This window comes from Eubalaena glacialis, chromosome 12, assembly GCF_028564815.1.
Source record: "Eubalaena glacialis isolate mEubGla1 chromosome 12, mEubGla1.1.hap2.+ XY, whole genome shotgun sequence".
In the NCBI taxonomy this organism is placed as follows: domain Eukaryota; kingdom Metazoa; phylum Chordata; class Mammalia; order Artiodactyla; family Balaenidae; genus Eubalaena; species Eubalaena glacialis.
The window spans coordinates 9,418,339-9,438,773 of NC_083727.1; the positions used below are offsets into that span (position 1 = coordinate 9,418,339).

Sequence of the window (20,435 nt, forward strand, 5' to 3'; positions counted from 1 at the left end):
AAACTATAAAAAATAAAAAATGAGTATTTAAAGCACAATATTAATAAAATAGGTTCAGCTAACTCTACAAATCACCAAACCCTATGAGAACCAAGTTCCTAAAGAATTAATTGAAGATCAAATTTTGGACTTTCATATTTAACCCAAATTTTCAGCTCTCCTATAACTAAGTCAGTTAAAGACTAGCCAGCTTTTTTAGTCTAAACTTGGAGTTCCTCACCTTCATGAAGACTGTCAGTTCGGAGGCCGGTCCTCAGTTTAGCAAGCATAAAAACATGATTTTGTCACTGAGCTCAGAGGTATTTTTGCTCTAAGGCATTTATTCATGCACACTAAACTCATGAGATGGATTCACAAGTATGAACACCAACTTATTTACAGAGGGAAAAAATCTGTCGTTAAGGCTGGAAAACCTGTCTTTACTAGTCAGAACACTCCCCTTCTCCATATTTTGGTCACATGGAAACCCAATTGGTAATCAGACGATTGCTTGGTGAACATGAAATTTTAGGGCAGAGGAGTATCTTTTCATCAGGATATGGGTAGCTTGGTGAGTCATCACACTAGATTTACAGCTGCCTGTTCTACAGTGTCAGCCAGAATGACCGTGCCTGTGAGCACTTTACATTCCCTGAGTGGGCAGGCTCTTCTGCTCCCCTGTCTACAGCTATTTGTATCACCACTCTCTCCTGTTTGTGTTTATTGTTACTTCACTTTCCTTATTTCAACGTGCCTTTATCGTGTGTTACAATTTCAATTACACAGATAATTTTTATAGCATATAATTTACCTATATAGTAGAGCTTAATCTCATTAGTAAGGTATCTCTAAATTTCACTTTGAGAGTGGTATTTTTAAGTGACATTTTCCTGAATGTAGTTAATCCCATGTTGTATATGAGGATTTTTGTTAGTTTTAGTTAGTGTTTTTGCTTTTGTTTTGATTTTACTTTTTCCCTGACTAGGAAAGCAGTGGTTCTTTTGGGGATCTAGAGTTCTGTGTTCCCCTAATGGTTTTAGTTGCTTTAAATAGTGATAGTAAAAAGAGAAAGATGCTGTTTTATATTTTCTTTTTGAAAAAATTGGGGTTTAGTTTATACATTTTTTTCTTTGAAGTATTGGAGCATAGCATTAAGAATACCTACTTGGTTTTATTTAAATTTGTAATCATTTTAGGAATCACCTACCAGGCAAGAAAAGAGCTTCACAAAGCAGTAAGAAAAGTATTGGCAACATCAGCCAGGATATTACAGGGTCCATTTGCTGGTAAGTGTCACATATTTAACTGAGACTCCTTATCAGTAATCTGAAAGTCATTCGATGATCAACCTGAGATTTTTTTCCCCATTTATTATACTAACATTTATTATAGCTATGGAAAATTGAGGAACATTATTCTCTTGGGCTATATTTAAGGGCTTGATGCCTTGGACTGTTTTCTTCCTTCTATCTTTATGGATGCATTGTTGTTAGATAGTTGTAAGTAAATATTGAGACTCTCTTGATGAATATTTCAAAATTTAAAATTTGTTAGAAAATCACTCCCATGCTTTCTCATAATGAGAATATTGCATCAAAAATGTAGATTTCACAATCAGGCAAATCTGCATTGTGAAGCTAGCTACAAAAGAGCTGACCTGATCTCTTTAAAAAGTTGGCATCATGAAAAAGAAAAGGTGGGAAAACTTTCTAGAATTAAGATACTAAAGAGACTTAATCAAATCCTGTTTTTTAAAAAACCAACTCTAAAGATATTTTGAGGACAATTGGAAAAATTTGAATATGGAGTTGGACTGAATTTTAGATGATTTGGAAGATTTTTGTTAGTATTCTCGGGTGTTAAAATGGCATTGTGATTATATAGGAGAATGCAGGCTTATTCTTAGGAGATGCATGTTGAACTATGAAAGGGTGGAATGTCATTATTTCTGCACCTTTCTTTCACATAGTTCAGAAAAAAATACACACACATCCTGGAGAATTCCCTGGCAGTCCAGTGGTTAGGACTTCACACTTTCACTGCTGAGGGCCCGAGTTCGATCTCTGGTTGGGGAACTAAGATCCCAGAAGCCGTGCAGCATGGCAAAAAAAAAAAAAAAATACACACACATCCATATAGATTAAGCAAATATGGCAAAATAATAACATTTATTAAATCTAGTTGTGGTAAGCATGTGGATGTCAATGTATTATTCTTTTAATCTATCCCATATGCTTGATATTTCTCATAATAAAAAGTTTTTTAGGGAAAAGGAGCCCAAAAAAAAGATCTTATAGTGAAAGCAACATAATATATAAAACAAAAGCACATACATAATATATGTAACAAATAAAATAATATGACAGAACTGAGAACAAACCTATCAGTCATTATCAACACCTGGAGATGGATATAACTTTCCTATTATAGATTTCAAATATTTATAAATTACTGTCTTAAATGTGAGGATGAAAATGTTGTTTTAACTATTCACATTGTCTTTTTTTTTTTTTAACAAAGACACCTTTAGTACAATTGACGTAGAAGATCACGAATGTGCTGTGTGGCTGCTCCTGAGGAAGAGTAAGTCCGATGACAGAGCAGCACGACTGCAGGCTGTGCAGGAAATGTCAGAGACCCATCACTGGCATGGTAATGAAACCATCTGAACACATGGCACACCATCAGCTAGCTCTTGATTTCTGATGTAAAAGAGAAGGGAAGGAGATATAAAGGAAGGAAAATAATTCAGGAAATATTAATATATGTAAAAAATATTTTCAAAAAAATTTAAAAGAAACTCCAGTGATAGAGAAAGTGTAAAACCTGCTGGCCTGGTAGTCGTATTGTGTTTGGTAAGAACACCCTCAAAACTGAGGTAGATATATTTGTATAACTTTCTACCAGAATGAACTTTTACTTGATTGGAGAAACTCTTGATTCTGATAGTTATGGCCTAATGTGTCTGTGTTTTTTTTGGTTCCTATTTAATAAAATATATTTTAATTGCTGGCTGCATCAAAGTTATATTTGCATTCACTTTGACAGTCTGTTTGGCTTTAATACTAATACTTGGTCAAATGTGCCTAATTTGCATGTGTATATTTGTTTTTTAAGGAAGATTTTAAATATTTAGTTGTATTTAAAATCGCAAGTTCTGCAGTAAAAGTACATGAGCAAGAGATCAGATCTGCTCTGAGTACAGGGACTAAAGTATGCTTTGTTAGTAGAGTCATCTTGTAAAAATGGGTAAACAAAAAAGAATAATGTTTTCAAAGAAAAATTTAGTCTCAGAATAAGATCTCTGTCTTCATACAAGTTAATTAGTTTGATTGAGTGGTGGCTATAATAATTTATAATAATTTGTAATGTAAAAATAAGCTTATTTAAGCGAGTGGAGACTTAGAATAAAAATCTGTTTCAAAATCTGCCTTCCAGGACTCCATTTCAGACTTCTACTGTATCAGAAAAATCAAAGTTGGAGCCCTGGCATGTAGATTTTTTAAAAGTCCCCTACTTGATTCTGAAGAACTCACCCAAGTTATATAGTGCTATTATTAAAAAATGTCTCCTTCAGTGGCTGCAGTTTTTTTTTTTGATACATGTCCTTAGTCCATTTGGGATGCTATAACAAAATACCTTAGACCGGGTAGCTGATAAGCAACAGAAATTTATTTCTCACGGTTTTCTGGAAGCTGGGAAATATAAGATCAGGGTGCCGGCAGATTCTGTGTCTGGTGAGGATTGAGGGAGCTCTCTGGGGTCTCTTCTATAAGAGCACTAATCCCAGTCATGAGGGCTCCACCATCTTGACCTAATCACCTCACAAAGGTGCTACCTCCAAATACCGTGACATTGGGGATTAGGTTTCAACACATGAATTTGGGAGGGACACAAACATGCAGTCTATAGCAATACATAAAGAATAGAATGGTGAAATCATGAAGGCTAAAACAAAGTACTACTGTCTGGAACCTCAGATTATTCATGGGCTTCATGGAATGCCAAAGCACCATATAGGTACCAGGGGACGACAGATTTAAACGGAACTCACCTTTTTTGAGTAGTGATCAAAATAGCTTTTGGATGATGGAATTTTTTTTTTTAAGGACAAGTTAAATTGGTTCTGACCTATCAGTTTCCACGTTTGAGGTTTATTTTTTTCAAAAAGGTTAGTTTGATTGTGATATATCTAGATATATGTTGAGAATTATGAGATCAGTCATGGAAATGTTGGATATTTAGCTTACTGGTATTGTAAATGCAGTTGCAGTTAAAAAAAACTTGGGAAATTTTGAATTACAAACTTGTAGTTTAAAAGTTAAGTTGGTCATTTAACCTTTGAAACAACCATAAGCTAATTTGGGTGCTTGCAATATACTTTTACAATAGATTACCAGTATAGGATAATTGCTCAAGCCTGTGATCTGAGAACTCTTATTGGTCTGGCACGAAGCAAAGATAGTGATCTTCGCTTTTTTCTCCGCCCACCTCCTTTACCATCTTTAAAAGAAGTAAGTAAATAAAATAATCCAGTGAGTAAAAAATGTTTAATATATCATCTTCACTTTGGGTGCAAAATAACCATTCAAAAAGCAGTTTGTTGGCTACTTGTCACAAGCAGGTAAACTAGGGTGTAAACCTGCAATTGTAGTTTCCATTCCAAGATTTCTTGATTCCACAGCAGGTGCTGTTTCTCCTAAATTATTTTCCCCTATGTGGAGTTGGGAGTCTCTATACACCAGAGGGTGGCTTCTTAGCATATCAGCATCCATAAATTGGTCCTTTGTTCTAAGGTTGCTATAGAACAGTTTTTCTCAACCTCAACACTACTGACATTTTGGGCCAAATAATTCTTTGTTGTTGGAAGCTGTTCTGTACACTGTAGCAGCATCCCTGGCATCTACTCATTGGATGACAGTAGCACCCCCGAGTTGTAACAACCAAAAATGTCTCAGATATTGCTGAATATTTCCTGGGGTGCAAAACAGTGTCTGGAGAACTACTACATATAGATATTAATGTACTAATATACATGGATATTAACTGTTAACTACTAATATAGATATTAGAGCATGTTCCTTGAGCACTTTTCTCAGACTTTTCTAGAAAATGAAAATCTGAAAACTTGCAATCCGTCTTTGAAAAATAGAAAAGCAAATTATTCTAGATATTAGTTATTAGAAAAAAATCAGATAGGAACAAGTTCTGCATATTAAAAAGCCAGCTTTAGTTAGAAAGAATGTAATAATTGATTTTGAGTCAAGATGTGAAGTAGCCTATGAGGTGAAAATCTTGAGCTATGCTTTGCAATAGGTCTTTCAGATTGAGTTAGCAGACATGAAATTATAGAATTCAAAATTAAATGATTCTCTGCTTACCAGGGTGGTGACTGTTTTCAAGACTAAAAGCACTGATTTACCTCTCCTGTTTTGTTTTGGCTTTGATTCGTTGGGTACTTTTTGTTATACTCAATTGTTGAGTTTAATTATGAAGAATTTCTTTTCCTTTATTTCAGGATTCTTCCATTGAAGAAGAGCTCAGACAGTTGCTGGCTTCTTTACCTCAAACAGACCTAGATGAGTGTATCCAGTATTTTACATCTTTGGCTCTGAGTGAAAGCAGTCAAAGTCTAGCTGCTCAGAAGGTTAGCTCATTTATTCATTCAGTAAATATTTTCGAGTGCCCACTTTTCCAAGATATTGTGCCAGGGGCTCGCACTTAGAACTTCAGAATAGTCATTCATCCATGAACTGAATAAACATACTGATTCCTGGTTGTGTGCCACACAATGGGCTAGGTGTTCAGGATAATGGGGAGACAGGTAAATAAACAAAGTCACAGAGTGTGTAAGAGAGATACAGGTTACTCCAAGAGCCCATCACTCGGTTTAAAAGACCATTTTAAAAAGGCTTCATAGGAAGTACTCTGAAGTCGCATCTTGAAGAATGAATAGTAATTGGCAAGGCTTTAAAATATTACCTCTATGTTGGTGATGCCTAAATTCAATATCTCTAGCCCTGTGTTCTCATCTAAGCTCTAGATTTGAATATTCAACCTCCTTCTTGACATCTCTACTTGGATGTGTAATAGGCATCCCAACTTTACATGCCAAACCCACCCACCCTCTGCAAAGCTCTTCCTCCTCTAGTCTTTTTCATTTCGGTAGAGGGCAGAGCACCCACATAGTTGCTTAAGCTAAAGCCTAGGAATTCTTGATTCCTTTCTTCCAGGTTCACCTAATCAGCAGTTACTGTGAGCTGTTCCTTCAAGTATACCTTGAATCCCTTTGTCTCACCACCTTCACTGTAGCCACTTACTCCTGGCCACCATCATCTCTTCTTCGTAGTGTCCTGTTCTTTCATCTTGCTTTCTCTTCTTCCTTTCACTTAAAAATAATTTTAGAGTCTCTTTCACAGTCTTTTATTATTTCAGTTTATTGGGGGTTAATTCCTGTTTGTGGTGGCACAGACTCCCCCTTATGTTATATTGTAGATTAACATGTGTTAATCATTTTTACCGTGAGCTTATCTTTAGCCAGATTGATTGTTTTCTATGGGAGTCCCAAGCACCTCAAATTCTAAATTTATCTCTACAGAGCAGTTTTTGTGTTCGCTTCTTTTGGATACCCTAGGAGTTCACTGTTAGGGACTAGTTTTTTATATTGATTCCTTAGTTTGGAATTTCTGTAGCACATAGGTAGTATAAATTCAGATATATCTATGGATGGCAGAGTCTTAGGATTGTGATTTCTCACTCAAAGCCCCAAGCAGAAACAGGCTTCTTGCTTTCATGGGCTGCTGGACAGAGTTTTTCTAGACTCTCTTATAGACAAGGAGGCAGTCTTTCCAAGGTTCTGCCTTTATATAGGGATCTCACATCTAGCTCCCATAGAACGTGAGACTCAAAAGCACACCTTCTGCACTGAACAAGTGTTAAAAGCCCATCCTGAGGTGCCTGCGGGAATTTTACATCATCAGCTACGTGCTTATCGCTTCTGCTGAATGTTCTGTTTTCAATTCTAGCACCCAAGGGTTTCCCTTTATTTATTTTTATTTTCTTTAGAGGTTGACTTTGTTATATTTTATTTTATTTTTTTAAAGATTTATTTATTGTTTATTTATTTTTGGCTGCATCGGGTCTTAGTTGCGGCATGCAGGATCTTCATTGAGGCATGCAGGATCTCTCATTGAGGTGCATGGGCTTCTTCTCTAGTCGTGGCGTGCGGGTTTTCTCTTCTCTAGTTGTGGCATGCAGGCTCCAGGGCGCATGGGCTCTGTAGTTTGTGGCATGTGGGCTCTAGCTGAGGCACACGAGCTCAGTAGTTGTGGCACGCGGGCTTAGCTGCACCGCAGCATGTGGGATCTTAGTTCCCTGACCAGGGATCGAACCTGCGTCCCCTGCATTGTCAGGCGGATTCTTTACCACTGGATCACCAGGGAAGTCCCCGAGCTTGACTTTGTTTTAAAATAGCTTTTGTTATATATTATTAAACATGTTTGTCATGGGAGGTGTTCACCTTGTCAACTAAAGAAAAACACACAACCTAAAGTTGTGAGTTAAGTTTTATTCGGGGGACCTTACTTAGGACTGTAGCCCAGGAAACAGTGTCTCATATAACTCTGAGGAACTGCTCCAAAGAGGTAGGGGAAGAGCCAGAAATATTGAGTTTTTGTTGGAAAAAAAAGCCACGTAGTTGAACATCATAGATGACTGCTAATCACAAAGAACAGACATCTCAAGTTAATGATTTTATGTAGGGGAAGATGCAAGAGTCTGGGCTCTGTGAAATTATTCCTTAGGTATGTATCCTAACTACCTAGGGCCAGTATTGAGCACATAATGTTTCACGTTTCCCTCCGTCCTGAATTCCCCTCAGGCACACGGCGGGTGGGGGTGCTGCCGTGGCTGAAGGCTTGATGGCGGGCGCCATTGTTTGTTTTCTGTAATGGCAGGCTACGTTCTTTGTCCACAACTGGAAGCCAAGTTCACCATCTTGCTGGATCCAGAAAGCTTCCTTATCGTGTCTCCATCACCTCTGTGAGCTACAGACACCACATCAACCTCTAGCCTCCAATTTATCTCTCCAGTTCTGTGTCCTCACAGCAGCCAGAGGGATGTTTTTAAAAACACAAGTTAGATCCAGTCATACTCCTGCTTGAAGCCCTCCAAATGGCTTCTCATTACATGTTAAATCTGAGCCCTTTACTTTTTGTGATCCAGGCATGGACTGGCCCTTGTTTACTGGTGTGCCTGCCCCTGGGGGTGGTGAGAAGATTGACGGGAAGGTGCCACTAGGCACAGTTACAGAGTGTAAAGTTTGTTTGGTGGCAAGGAGTCTGAAAACTGAAGGAAACCGTGCATTAGGTGAGGAGGGCACAGTGTCTGCAGTGTCCTCAGAGCTCAGAGTGCTCCACGGGAAGCTCCACTCCTTTGGAATAAGGCTGCCTTCAGATGGGAAAAGGCGCCCCTTCTGATGGAGGTGTTGGTGTTCTCTCCCCACCTCTTACTTCCGTTGACGAGATGTGAATACCCGGCAGACAACTACCCACACATAGCAGAGGGCTTCTGAGTGAATCAGAGCAGCGTCCTAGGCGTAGCATCCTAAACAGACTCCAACCCCAGCCCGCCCGAGGGCGATTACTGAATGCCATTATTCTTGTGGTATCATTTCAGCAAGACTTTTGTCTTCGTAAAATATCTCTTACATCTCTAAGAGAAATCAAAACAAATTATAATCACTATTACTATAATAACTAATCAACTCAGTGAGGAGAAAGTATTTTATCAGTAAAACAAATCATAGTATTTTATATTCTTTTACCAATTGAATTGCCAACTAAAAATTGGCACTTGCAATCTGCCTCTACAAGGATTAAGTCACTGGCCACTGCAGCCACTGACCATCAACACACCCTGAAAGGAGTTCAGGGCGGAGATTGGGAATGAGGTGATCGGTGCTCTGGGAAAAACTGGCAGGACAGGCCTTCAGGTAGTTAGACACTTTCAGGAGAAGATTTTATGAGCCCAAGTTCTTGCATCTCCTCATATCTAGAAAAGCACTGAAATCGTTAGTGGTGACAACTGCTCCTCGTGACGAGCAGCAAGCCTCTGCCAAAATGTGTGCTTGACAGCACGTCCCCCCTTCTCTAAAATCATACATAATACTGACCTTTCCCCCTGACCTCTTTGGAGCAGTTCCTCCGAGCTGTCTGAGACGCTGTCTCCCTGGGCTATAGTCCTCATTTTGCCCCAAATAAAACTCAACTCACAACTCTCATGTTGTTCATTTTCTTCAGTCAACAGAATGATTAGTCTTTTCCTCACCTCTGTTTTTATGAGAAATTAGGGACATATCAGTAGATATGACTTCTCTAGTATACTTTTTATAATTTCTCCTTTCGACCATGTCTTGGAGTCGCTCCAGTGAAGTGTAGTCGTTGTTTTCCTTTTGATGCTCAGAGCGCCACTGCCTGGCCACCAGAACCTGTTCCTTAGGCTGACCTCATTATCCTTTTAAATTCCATCCCCAGGGTGGCTGTGAGAGCACCTTTGTCTTCTGAGAGTAAGATGTCCCTGGCTCTTCTGGATTCTCCTGCCCTACAACGAGCGTCAGCTGCTCCTGCAAGGCATCCCACCCACTGCCCTCTCCCACTGCCGTCACTCACTTCTCTCCTCGCTCCCGTGCCATAGCCCCTGGTACCTGGCCTGATGTTCCTCATTTTCAGCACAGAAGATGTTCTGCTCATTACTATTCAGTTACCATCCCTCTGCCTTTTATAGTGTTCTGTCACCTTCTACAGTGTTTCCTTACCTTTTGCTAAGTGAAGAGGAGAGTGGTTGAATACGCTATGCCACTTCTTTTCTGCCCAGAAGTCATGGCCTCAGCCTGCAGTTTAAAGAAGGAGCACATCTTTAGTTAGTTTAATATTGAAATAAATATTTAATTTCAGTTCTGAGGTCCCATCTCGTCAGATCAGTAAGCAGCTCCATCGTAGTTCCTCTTATTTCCCCACCCCCTCCCCAGTTTAGTCAGGCTCCGGATTTTTTTATATGCCTGTAAGTTGGGGATGAAGGAGTGGGAGGAGCATCCATCTGGTTTTTAGTGATCTGATCAGTTTATGACAGACCTGTCCCGTGATAATCCCCAGGCTCCCTTCGAGTGGAGAGAGCTGCTTCTGTACAAAACTGCTCACGTGAAGAGCTTCCTCTGGGCTTTAGCAGATAGCCTACAGTTATGATTGGGTTTAGAGCAGGGCTTCTTAACCTCTGTACACCCAAAGGTGCATCCCTTTGGTGATTTGGTAAAGTCTATGAACTCATTTCTAGATGCATAAAATACAGTTCATAGCATTACATGGGAAACCAATTATATTGAAATACTGTTATCAAAATAAAAAATTTGTAACATAATTAATATATGTACTTCAATTTCAAACTTAAAGAATTGCAACAACCATACATTTCACTAGATTTGCCAGTGATTCATATTTTATCCCATTTGTTTTATCATTCCCCATTTACTCTCCCTCTTTCTATAGATATATTTTTATATGTCTGTCTACACACATTTGCTGTTTCCACCCTGAACCTTTTGAGAGTTAGACGCAGTGTCGATTTTAGGTCACCAGTGTGAGAAGGTGCAGTTGGCGTGCAAAGGAACGATGAGCATAACGTTCTTTTCAGGTAGCTGCAGCAAGTGATACGTGGTGGGGAAATAGCTGCGCTTTCTGTTGTTGAGAGTCACACAGACTGCTGCTGTTACTGTGGTTTATTGTCTATGTTTATAATTGAATACAATGAAAAATTTTAGTTAAGTGTTAGGAAAATAAAGATGTAATTTTTTCCCAGCCAAGCTTACATCCTCTCTCCCCTGAATTCTATCTACCCAGACCCTTAAGGATGACCTGGGTTACAAACTCATGCTTTAGAATGAACGTCATTTACACCCAGTTAGTTTGCACAAGTTGCAGAGCTCTAAGGTTTTAACTTTTTATGAAGAAACACAGAGATTAGCTCTCACACATATTAAAACAAAGGGACCCACAACCACAACTAGAAGCAGTATCAAAATTCCCCGTCCTCCCTGCTCCCCACCCACCCTGGCAATGATTTGCTTTCCCTCCTTTTATTCTTTCTGTTCATTGGGAGAACTGGGTCAGTGAGAGTGAAAGCACTTCTCCCACATCTGTCACCTACTCCCACATCTAAAGCCTTGGTAGCTCTCCAAGATCTGCCTGGGAATTTGTTGACTGCAGTTCTGGTGGGAGGCCGAGGGACAGGCCGGGGTGGTCCTTGGTCTTCTACTATTCCAGATATTACTATCAAGATCGCTCCTTCTTTGATGTCAGGATCCGGGTTTCAGTCTTGTTTTGGTTTTTGTTACCATCTGGACACTCCCCATCAGTCAGCTTGTCTCCAGTTTCAACATCTGTTAGAGGACCTCAGGTGAATGTGACCTAGAGCCTAAGGATGCAACCAGGGATGCAGAAGTTTAGACATTTTAGATTGTGATTTCTTTTTGATCTAATGTGGCAAACTGCCTGGAGTCAAGAGAACAGTGGGTATGGTGCATTGAAATGATTTCCCATCATAAAGCTTTTGTGGTCTTGGCTAAGGACAATCCAGCTAAAAGCTTGCATTTCTAGTATTATCATCTTCCCTTGTAATTTCCCAAAGTCTCTCTGAAATCAGCTAAGCCATTAAGGTCTGAAGTCCTTGCATCAAGACACTTCTAACATCCATCTGCATAAGTATAGCAATGGGTTGTGATTGAGAGGAAGATGCCAATAGATGGGGTTTAAGGATGGGAGATTTCTTTAATGCCAGAGGATTTGGAAACCTACAGAGATGCTTACACAAAACAGGAGACTATGCAGCTTGCTTTCAGAGGGATGGACAGGCTTCCAAGGTCCTGCAAGTTCCTCATGATGTACAGCTGCGCAGATCAAGGATTCCTTCTGTTGGGATGAACCCATCATTGTCATCTGCGAACTCCCTGTACCTTCCCTCCTTCCGACTTTGGTTATGGGTAAATCTGCTCATCAAGTGTAAGTAACAGAGACAAAGCAAACCCAGCTCATTTCTAAGTGTTTGTAGGAGAATAGATAATTATTTTCAGACGTTGCATCTCTTAGCAGGCCTCAGCGTCAGCTTGCCTGACTCTGTTTCTTTACCACCTTTCTGACCCTCCCCGCCCCTCCCTCTCTCATGCACACTGTGCTCCAGCCACACTGGCCCTTTCTTTCCATTCCTTAAACTTGCTCATTGTGTATCTACTTGCGTTCCCTCTGCCTGGACTGCTTTGCCACCAGCTTGTCACATGGCTGCCTCCTTCTCGTCCTTCAGATCTCTGCTTGTCAACTCCTTCCTCTTTATCTCAAATGTTTATTGCATTTATTGCCCTTCATAACACTTTTCCCATTCTGTAATTATTTTATATATTTATTTGCTTGCTTATTTCTGTTTTCCTCTTCTGTTTTTCTCTTTCTTCTTCTGATTTCTCTTATAATCTCCCCAGTACCAAGTACAGTACCTCAGACACAACATGCTCGCAATAGATATTTATTGAATAATGAATGGATGAATCATGACATTGCTAAAAGAGCCAGCTGTACACAAACTTATATATACTTAAATAACAACTGGCATATTTCTGTTGTGAATCAAAGCATTTTTGTATGACAAAGAAAAAATAGAGATAGCTCTAAGGGTTATGTTTAATTGGAAGGTAGATTATATGGTAAGAAAATACCTATTATGTATTAAATTATTTGGCTGGTATAAACCTGTTGAAATGCATTTGAAAAATACCATGTTAACTCATAGTAATGTTGTGTCTCTGAGTATCATAATAAGAAAATGATACGTAAAAAGCTTTGTTATACACCTATAATTAATATATAATATGGATATAAGTTCTTTTACTAACTTGATTAGTTGACATTTCCTTTTATGCTTTTATTATTATTGTCTCCTTTTAATTTTTATGCCTTACCCATTATTATTGTTTTTAACATTGTCACTCTCTCCATCTCTTCCTATGGATTTCTTGGATCCTTAAGAAATTGTTTTTCAGTATATCTTAATCCAGTGATAAAGAAGCAGTACCCATGTATATTTACTTTTGTGTTAGGAGTTAGAAAATACTTTGTATGACCACACTATGAATTTATACATTTTATTTATTCCTTTTTGCTTATGCTTCTTACTGCCACACAATTTGCCAGTTCATAAATAACTTAAAGCTGTGCCAACAAGGATAAAATTGGAACTGCACTCTTATATCCCACTTTAAAAATGATCAAGAAAAATGAAAATCCTGGATCGTTTTTCTCTTCCTTGGAACATTTAGGTTGGAAAGAGGTCAGATGAGTTGAAGGTGTGATGTGAGGAGAGGGGTTTGGGGGAGGCAGGTTGTGGTGGTTGGTTTTTAAGAAACATTTCCCACCCCCCGAAGCCCACCAGCCCACCCTCTACCCTCGTCTCTGCTGCAGGAGGCAAGGACTGTCAGTGAGTTAGTCCTTCCCAAGCCTCCATTTATTTTATTTTATTTTTTTAAATTTTATTTATTTATTTATTTATGGCTGCGTTGGGTCTTTGTTTTTGTTGCTGCACGCGGGCTTTCTCTAGTTGCGGCGAGCGGGGGCTACTCTTCGTGGCGGTGCGGTGGCTTCTTTTATTGAGGAGCACAGGATCTAGGCGTGCAGGTTTCAGTAGCTGTGGCTCGTGGGCTCTAGAGCGCAGGCTCAGTACTTGTGGCACACGGGCTTAGTTGCTCCGCGGCATGTGGGATCTTCCTGGACCAGGGCTCGAACCCGTGTCCCCTGCATTGGCAGGCAGATTCTTAACCACTGCACCACCAGGGAAGCCCCCAATCCTCCATTTAAATAGCATGAATCTTTGAGATCCAAGCATGTTTAAACTCAGAAAAAAAAGATTATTGTATCAGAGAAGACAGCATGAATAAGAATTATAGAGTGGCCAAACATTTTGAACATTTACTAGGTTTACTGAACCATGAACCCTATAAATTAACTCAGAATGCAGAAACTTATGGACTGTATTTCCTACAGGAAACACTGGGCTTTATATATACATTTTTGAAAGACAGTACCTTGTAGTTGTCCTCTTTTGCCAGCAGGTGGTCTGTGTGCACACAATTATGACCCCTAGTTCAAATACAAAGCACTTCAAAAGAAGATACAGTAATAAATCTTCCTTGTATCTCCCCACCCCAATATACACATGTAGTTAACACACTTTTTTACACAAATGGTAGCATATGGTACACACTCTTCTGCTCCTTCTTTTTCTCACCTAAGGGTTTATCTTAGAGACTGATGTATATCAATATATGAAGAGACTCACATAGCATTCCATTGTATAATTGTACCATCCTTTATTTAACCAACCCCCTATTGAAGGACATTAGGGAGCTTCAATCTTTTGTTCTTACAAACAAAGCTGCAATGAACAAACTTGTACTTGTATCACTTTGCCAGTGTGTGAGTGTCCTGTAGGATAAATTGTTGAAGGGCATGGGCACTTGTAATTTTGACAGCTGTCGCTAAATTGTCCTCTATAGAAGTAGCCTGTTGATATTACCAGCAGCAGGGTAATGAGAATGTCTATTTCCCCACCTGTCTGATAGATGTAAAATATCCTTTCTTATCTATTTTAGAGGCATTATATTTCTTTTCCTAAGAACTGTTTATCACTGTTGCTCATTTTTCCATAGCCTTGTTGGTATTTTCTCACTGATTTGTAGGAGATTATTGCATGTTATTGATCTGTGGTAATAGCTGAAATTTTCTTTTCCCCATTTATTCTTAAAATATGTTTTAATATCTATTAAGACTAGTCCCCACCACTCTTCTGTTTCATAATTTTCCTACCTCTTCTGTTTATTCTTCCATGTGAACTTGAATTTCAATTTAAGAAGAATTAAAAGCTCTCTCTCTTGTTTTTCTGGCCGCGCCACGCGGCCAGGGACTGAACCCGACCAGGGACTGGACCCAAGCCATGGCAGCAAAAGCGCCAAGTCCTAACCACTGGACCGCCAGGGAATTCCCTTTTTTTTTTTAATTAAAAGCTCTCTGATCACTGTTATCATTGTCTTTATTCTAAATTTTTCCAGTAATGCCTTTTCTCTTATTTTGATTGATAGATTTTTAAGTAGACTCAACGGGCATAATCTGACACTAGAACATTATTTGTTCAGCTCTGGGCTTTTCTTACTGGGTAAAGATTTATGTGTTAGTCTCCGTACTTTCAGATAAGAGGACACAGAGGAAAGAATTGAGAAAATCTCAAAGATTGCTCTCTTCTAAGAATAATTCCATATGTTTTCTAGTCTAGCAACAGTTTGCATAATGAAAGTTCCCTGTAAGTTTCCAGAATATTTTGAGTCTTACATATTAGTTCTTTCTAATACTGTATATAGTACAGAGATTTTTTTTTTTGTCAAACAGAAAATATTAGACACTTTTTTCACTAAGAATTTTAATTATCTCACTTTCAGGGTGGTTTATGGTGTTTTGGAGGAAATGGACTTCCTTATGCTGAAAGTTTTGGAGAAGTTCCTTCCGCTACAGTGGAAATGTTCTGTTTGGAAGCTTTAGTAAAACATTCTGAGGTAATTTACATTTTCAAAATATGGTTTACTTTTTATGATCACATTGAAAAAATTATACATGTTGGTTCATTCAAGGGAAATAATTCTCATTTTTTATAAAAGAAAAAAAAGCTTTTCGCTTGTTTTTAAAGTTCTGCTTTTTTCTCAATTGTCAGAATTGATAATCATGATTTAGCACCAATACATGAATTTCACTTTTGCTAAGTATTTCTAAAAATGGATTTAATCTTGATTGCACATAAAGCAACCTGTTGTCTAAATATGGCATTTACCTTTGTGTTATGCTGTCTTGCATTACCTTTCTCAGATAATTTTTACAAATAATATTACCAGGGAGTTAATTTCCAGTGAAATATCTGTGAAAGATGTGTTAAGATAGAAAAAAAGTAAATACTTGGAAAAAGTATTTACTTGACCGTAGTCTTGATTTTTAACCATAGCATACATATGTCAATGATTTAAAAATTTTTTTGGCATTATGACAACTTTTCTAACATGATCATAGTTTGATTTTAAAAAGAAAAAAGCAACAAACTTTGTGGTGCTCAAACATTAGTGCATAAAAATCATCCAGGAAGCATGTTAAAAATGCACATTCCTGCTCACCTCTAGCAATTGTAATTTAGTAGATGTGAGGTGGAGTCCAGGAGTTTGCATTTGTAACAGGCATCCCTGGTGAGGCCGATGTAGTTGGTTGATCCCACATCATGAGAAACACCATCCTAGAGGTTCTAAACGCTCCAGTTTAATTGGGAACCATTAGACATGGCACAAAAGCATGGTGCTTTCTGGTCACCTCAGTTCCCACGGGTGGAATTAGGAATCGAGCACAAAGCAGAGTCATTAGTGTGGTAACACACTAAAAAGGGAATGTGGGAAAGTAAGCTTGATTTTTTGTGACTTATGACTGATTTCTGAAACAATAGGTGCATCTGCAGTAGAATGTCCAGTGCATGGAATGTAATAGTTACCTTTCCAGAAACTTCTCAACATATTACATATCTCACTTGATATATGTCTAAAAGGCATACTTTTAAAATGCATGTAAAATGTGGTAAAATTTAATAAAAATTTAGAGAGTGAAAATCATTGCATATACATGACATGATATCACATAAGTGATAAAACTAAGTGCTGGGGAGAGGCAAGCCTGTGCTGGTGACCTTGGCAGACTGTAATGGCTTGTTGGTCAGTTATGTCACCTTACCTTAATGTATGTATTTCCTTTGGCTTTCTTTTATCTTTTCTCCATTAAAAATTCACATCCCTCTTTCTTTCTTTTTAATTTTTACTTGATCTTCCTCTTTTAAAAAAAAATTCCAACTCTTGAATTTTAGGAGAGCCCCATAGCTGTGGGCTTGTGTGGGGTAGTGTGTAGGGCCACAGATGTTGCTTATCTCTATCTGGGAGTTCTTGTAGGCAGAAGCAAAATCTGCCACTTACACAGGGGGATTATTTCCTGTTATCAGGTGGCACATTTCTCAAGGGTAGAGAACCTTTTAAGGTAGTTTCAAGCCAATCAAAGTATCAGTATAAATTGAACCAATTCTGTAATAACGACATTGTGGTTACATCCAACCAAGAACTAAGCAGAATAACTTTAAGAATAAAAATGTCACAAGTCCTAGTGGCCTTAATTTTTCAGTGATTTTAAAGCACTTCCCACACAGATAGGGGTTTGCTTATTTATTTGAGCTGAGCTGAGAGTTTTGGGGGGTCTCTCTGGGTCTCTTCCTTGAGCAGGAGCCACCTGGCTGCCCACCAGCATGTTGTGTCACCTGGTTAGTGAATTTGTGCAACATAAAGTGAGCTTTCATTAATTTATTGTGCTAGATACCCACACATTGTGATAAAATTGAAGCAAATGGAGGCTTACAACTACTGCAGAAGCTGTACCAACTTCACAAGGACTGTCCTAACGTACAGAGAAATATAATGCGTATCCTTGGAAATATGGCTTTGAATGAACACCTTCATTCTACTATAGTTCGCTCAGGTAACAACTTTACATACTGAGTATTTTGGATCCAGTCCTTTGTTCTTCTCCCACCTCCACTCCTCATTCATGCTATGCTAATTTTTCAATAGGCTTAAGACTTTGCTTAGGGTTAGTTTTGGGTCCTTAGAGCATGTCATTTTAGAAGGGCAAGGAATTGCTTGAGACGTGGATAGTCCACACCTAAGATAATCAGTGTGTGGACAGTCACAGGAGAGCAGTTTTTGCCATGATGACCATCTAATTGTTTATATTATCTTTTATATGATCTGGTTAACCAAGAGGCATAGTAAGACTAAAAAGAAGTCCACTGTATAATTGATTTTCCCCCTTGCAACTAATAAACCACCTGTGGGGAGTACTTTAGATGAAAATTCCTGCCTGATCCAGTCTTTATCATGATGGTTGCACAATGACGATTTTCCAGCTGCAGCATCCCTTCCTCGTTTACTTTTCAGCATTTGGCATTCTACTGTAAGCAAGAGCTCTTCCCTCTCACTCCTTCCTTCTCTCTTTCCTTCCTTTCTTCCCTCTCCTCCCTCCTTTCCTTCTCTCTCCCTCCCTCCCTATCAGTATGGGCACATGGTTTCCTGTTTTTTAATAGTTTACAACTTACTACTGTACTTAATAATTTGATGCCAGGTTGTCTCAGCTTTGGTTAGTAGGAGCCCGGCAAACTGGCTCCTGTGTCCTTTGATATGCCCACATCATTTTGGGAGGCATTCCTTACTTTCCAGTTTAACAAGATGTTCTAGGCTCATTTCTTCAAAGAATCCTATTTCCTTTTAGTAGAGAATGATTTTTAGAGACCAAGATCTGGGTACTGTCTAGATGTGCTTATTGCTCCTGGGGTGTCTTTGCTTCTGGGCTCAGTGGAAAAAGCAGGGTGATATATACAAATATATGTACACATATACACAAATAAATATACATACCTATATGCACATATACATGTATATGTTCAACAATATTTATTAGAAACGATGAATTTACATTTTTTTCTTGTATCGCTCTCTGTTTTTTGGTTTTTTTTGAATTTACATTTAAGAGTGTCTTGATCAGCGGAAGTTTTTAACTTGCTGAAATCTGATTCGGGGATCAGCAGACTTTTCTATAAAGGACCACATACTGTATTGGTTTAATGTTCCTCTTTTTTTATAGATTATTAAGGTAGAAACTTCGATCACTTGATTTTAACCTTTTTTCTTGTTTCAGTTAATCTATTGCTGTGTAACAGACCACCCTAAAACTCACTGGTTAAAACAGTAGTCATATATTTTGTTCATGAATCTGAAAGTGGGGCAAGATTCAGTAGGGAGGGCCTTTATGTGCTATATGCAGCATCAGCTGGGCAGCTCAGCTGTGAGATGGAGGATACATTTTGAAGATTGCTTGCGCACATGGCTTGCAAATTGGTACTGGTTCTCAGCTGGGAGCTCAGCCGGGGCTGGGGGCATTGGCTTCTTTCAACACTCGCCTTGGGCTTCCTTAAAGCCTGATGACTGGGTTCCAAGGGCAAATGTTCCAAGAGAGAGACAGGTATAAGCTCTTTTGCCTTTTATAATCAAGCACTGGAAGTAGGTTTTGCCATAATTTATTGATTAAAAGTTAGTCACTAAGGCTAGCTCATATTTGAGGAGAAGGGATTTAGAAGGGGTTTAGACCCATCGCCTCTTTAAAGGTTTTTTTTTTTTTTGATGTGGACCATTTTTAAATTTATTTATTTATTTATTTATGGCTGTGTTGGATCTTTGTTTCTGTGGGAGGGCTTTCTCTAGTTGCGGCAAGTGGGGGCCACTCTTCATCGCGGTGCGCGGGCCTCTCACTATCGTGGCCTCTCTTGTTGCGGAGCACAGGCTCCAGACGCGCAGGCTCAGTAGTTGTGGCTCACGGGCCTAGTTGCTCCGCGGCATGTGGAATCTTCCCAGACCAGGGCTCGAACCCATGTCCCCTGCATTGGCAGGCAGACTCTCAACCACTGCGCCACCAGGGAAGCCCTACAGTTATTTTCTAATATAAGTATTTAGAGCTGTAAATTTCCTCTAACCTGCTTTAGATGCATCCCTCAAATTTTGGATATATTGTATTTTCATCATTATTCAGTTTGAAATATTTTCTAATTTCCCTTATGATTTCTTCTTTGTCTCATGGGTTACTTAAAAGTGTGCTGCGTAACTTACGGCTTTCTAGATATCGTATGTCTTTGATTTCTAGTTTAATATTCCATGCATTCAAAGAACACACCCTGTAAGATTTTAGTTTTTGGAAATTTGACACTTATTTGATGGCCCATTTTATGGTCTATCTTGGTGAATGTTCTATGTGCACTTGAAACGAAGGAATATTCTGTAGTTGTTGGATGAAGTGTTTTATACATAACAGTTAAACCAAGTTGGTTGATCGTATTATTCAAATCTTCTCCAGATCTTTACCGAGTTTTGTCTAGTTTTATGAATTACTGAGACGTGTTAAATTCTTCAACTGTGATTGTGAATTTGTTTCTCCCTTTAGTTCTATCAGATTTTTCTTCCTGGTGAATTGTTCTTTTTTTATTATTAAGTATTGTCTCTATCACTGGTAATACTCCTTTTCTTCAAGTCTGCTTTCTCAGGTATTAAAATAGCCACACTGGCTTTTTTTTTTATGCTTGCTGTTTGCATTGCATATCTTTTGTCTTTTTCCCTTCTTTTGCTTTCATTTTTCTGTGACTAAAAATAAGTACATCTCTAAGACAGCACATACTTGCATCTTTTAAAAAAAGTTCAGCTTGATAATCCCTTTTAATTGAAGTGTTTTGTCTCTTTACCTCTAATGTAATTACTG

The 20,435-nt window shown here is 38.6% G+C and overlaps 1 protein-coding gene across 2 annotated transcripts in view; it reads left to right on the forward strand.

The window, feature by feature from the left end:
* SERAC1 (serine active site containing 1) overlaps positions 1 to 20,435 on the forward strand; it is an 88,734-nt gene that overhangs the window by 52,903 nt on the left and 15,396 nt on the right. For both annotated transcript variants that reach the window (XM_061207105.1, XM_061207104.1), the window contains exons 5-10: positions 1,176 to 1,265; positions 2,500 to 2,631; positions 4,372 to 4,493; positions 5,498 to 5,626; positions 15,503 to 15,616; positions 17,450 to 17,612. In XM_061207105.1, coding sequence (XP_061063088.1) covers positions 1,176 to 1,265; positions 2,500 to 2,631; positions 4,372 to 4,493; positions 5,498 to 5,626; positions 15,503 to 15,616; positions 17,450 to 17,612 — 750 coding nt within the window. The remainder of the gene's footprint in view (positions 1 to 1,175; positions 1,266 to 2,499; positions 2,632 to 4,371; positions 4,494 to 5,497; positions 5,627 to 15,502; positions 15,617 to 17,449; positions 17,613 to 20,435) is intronic.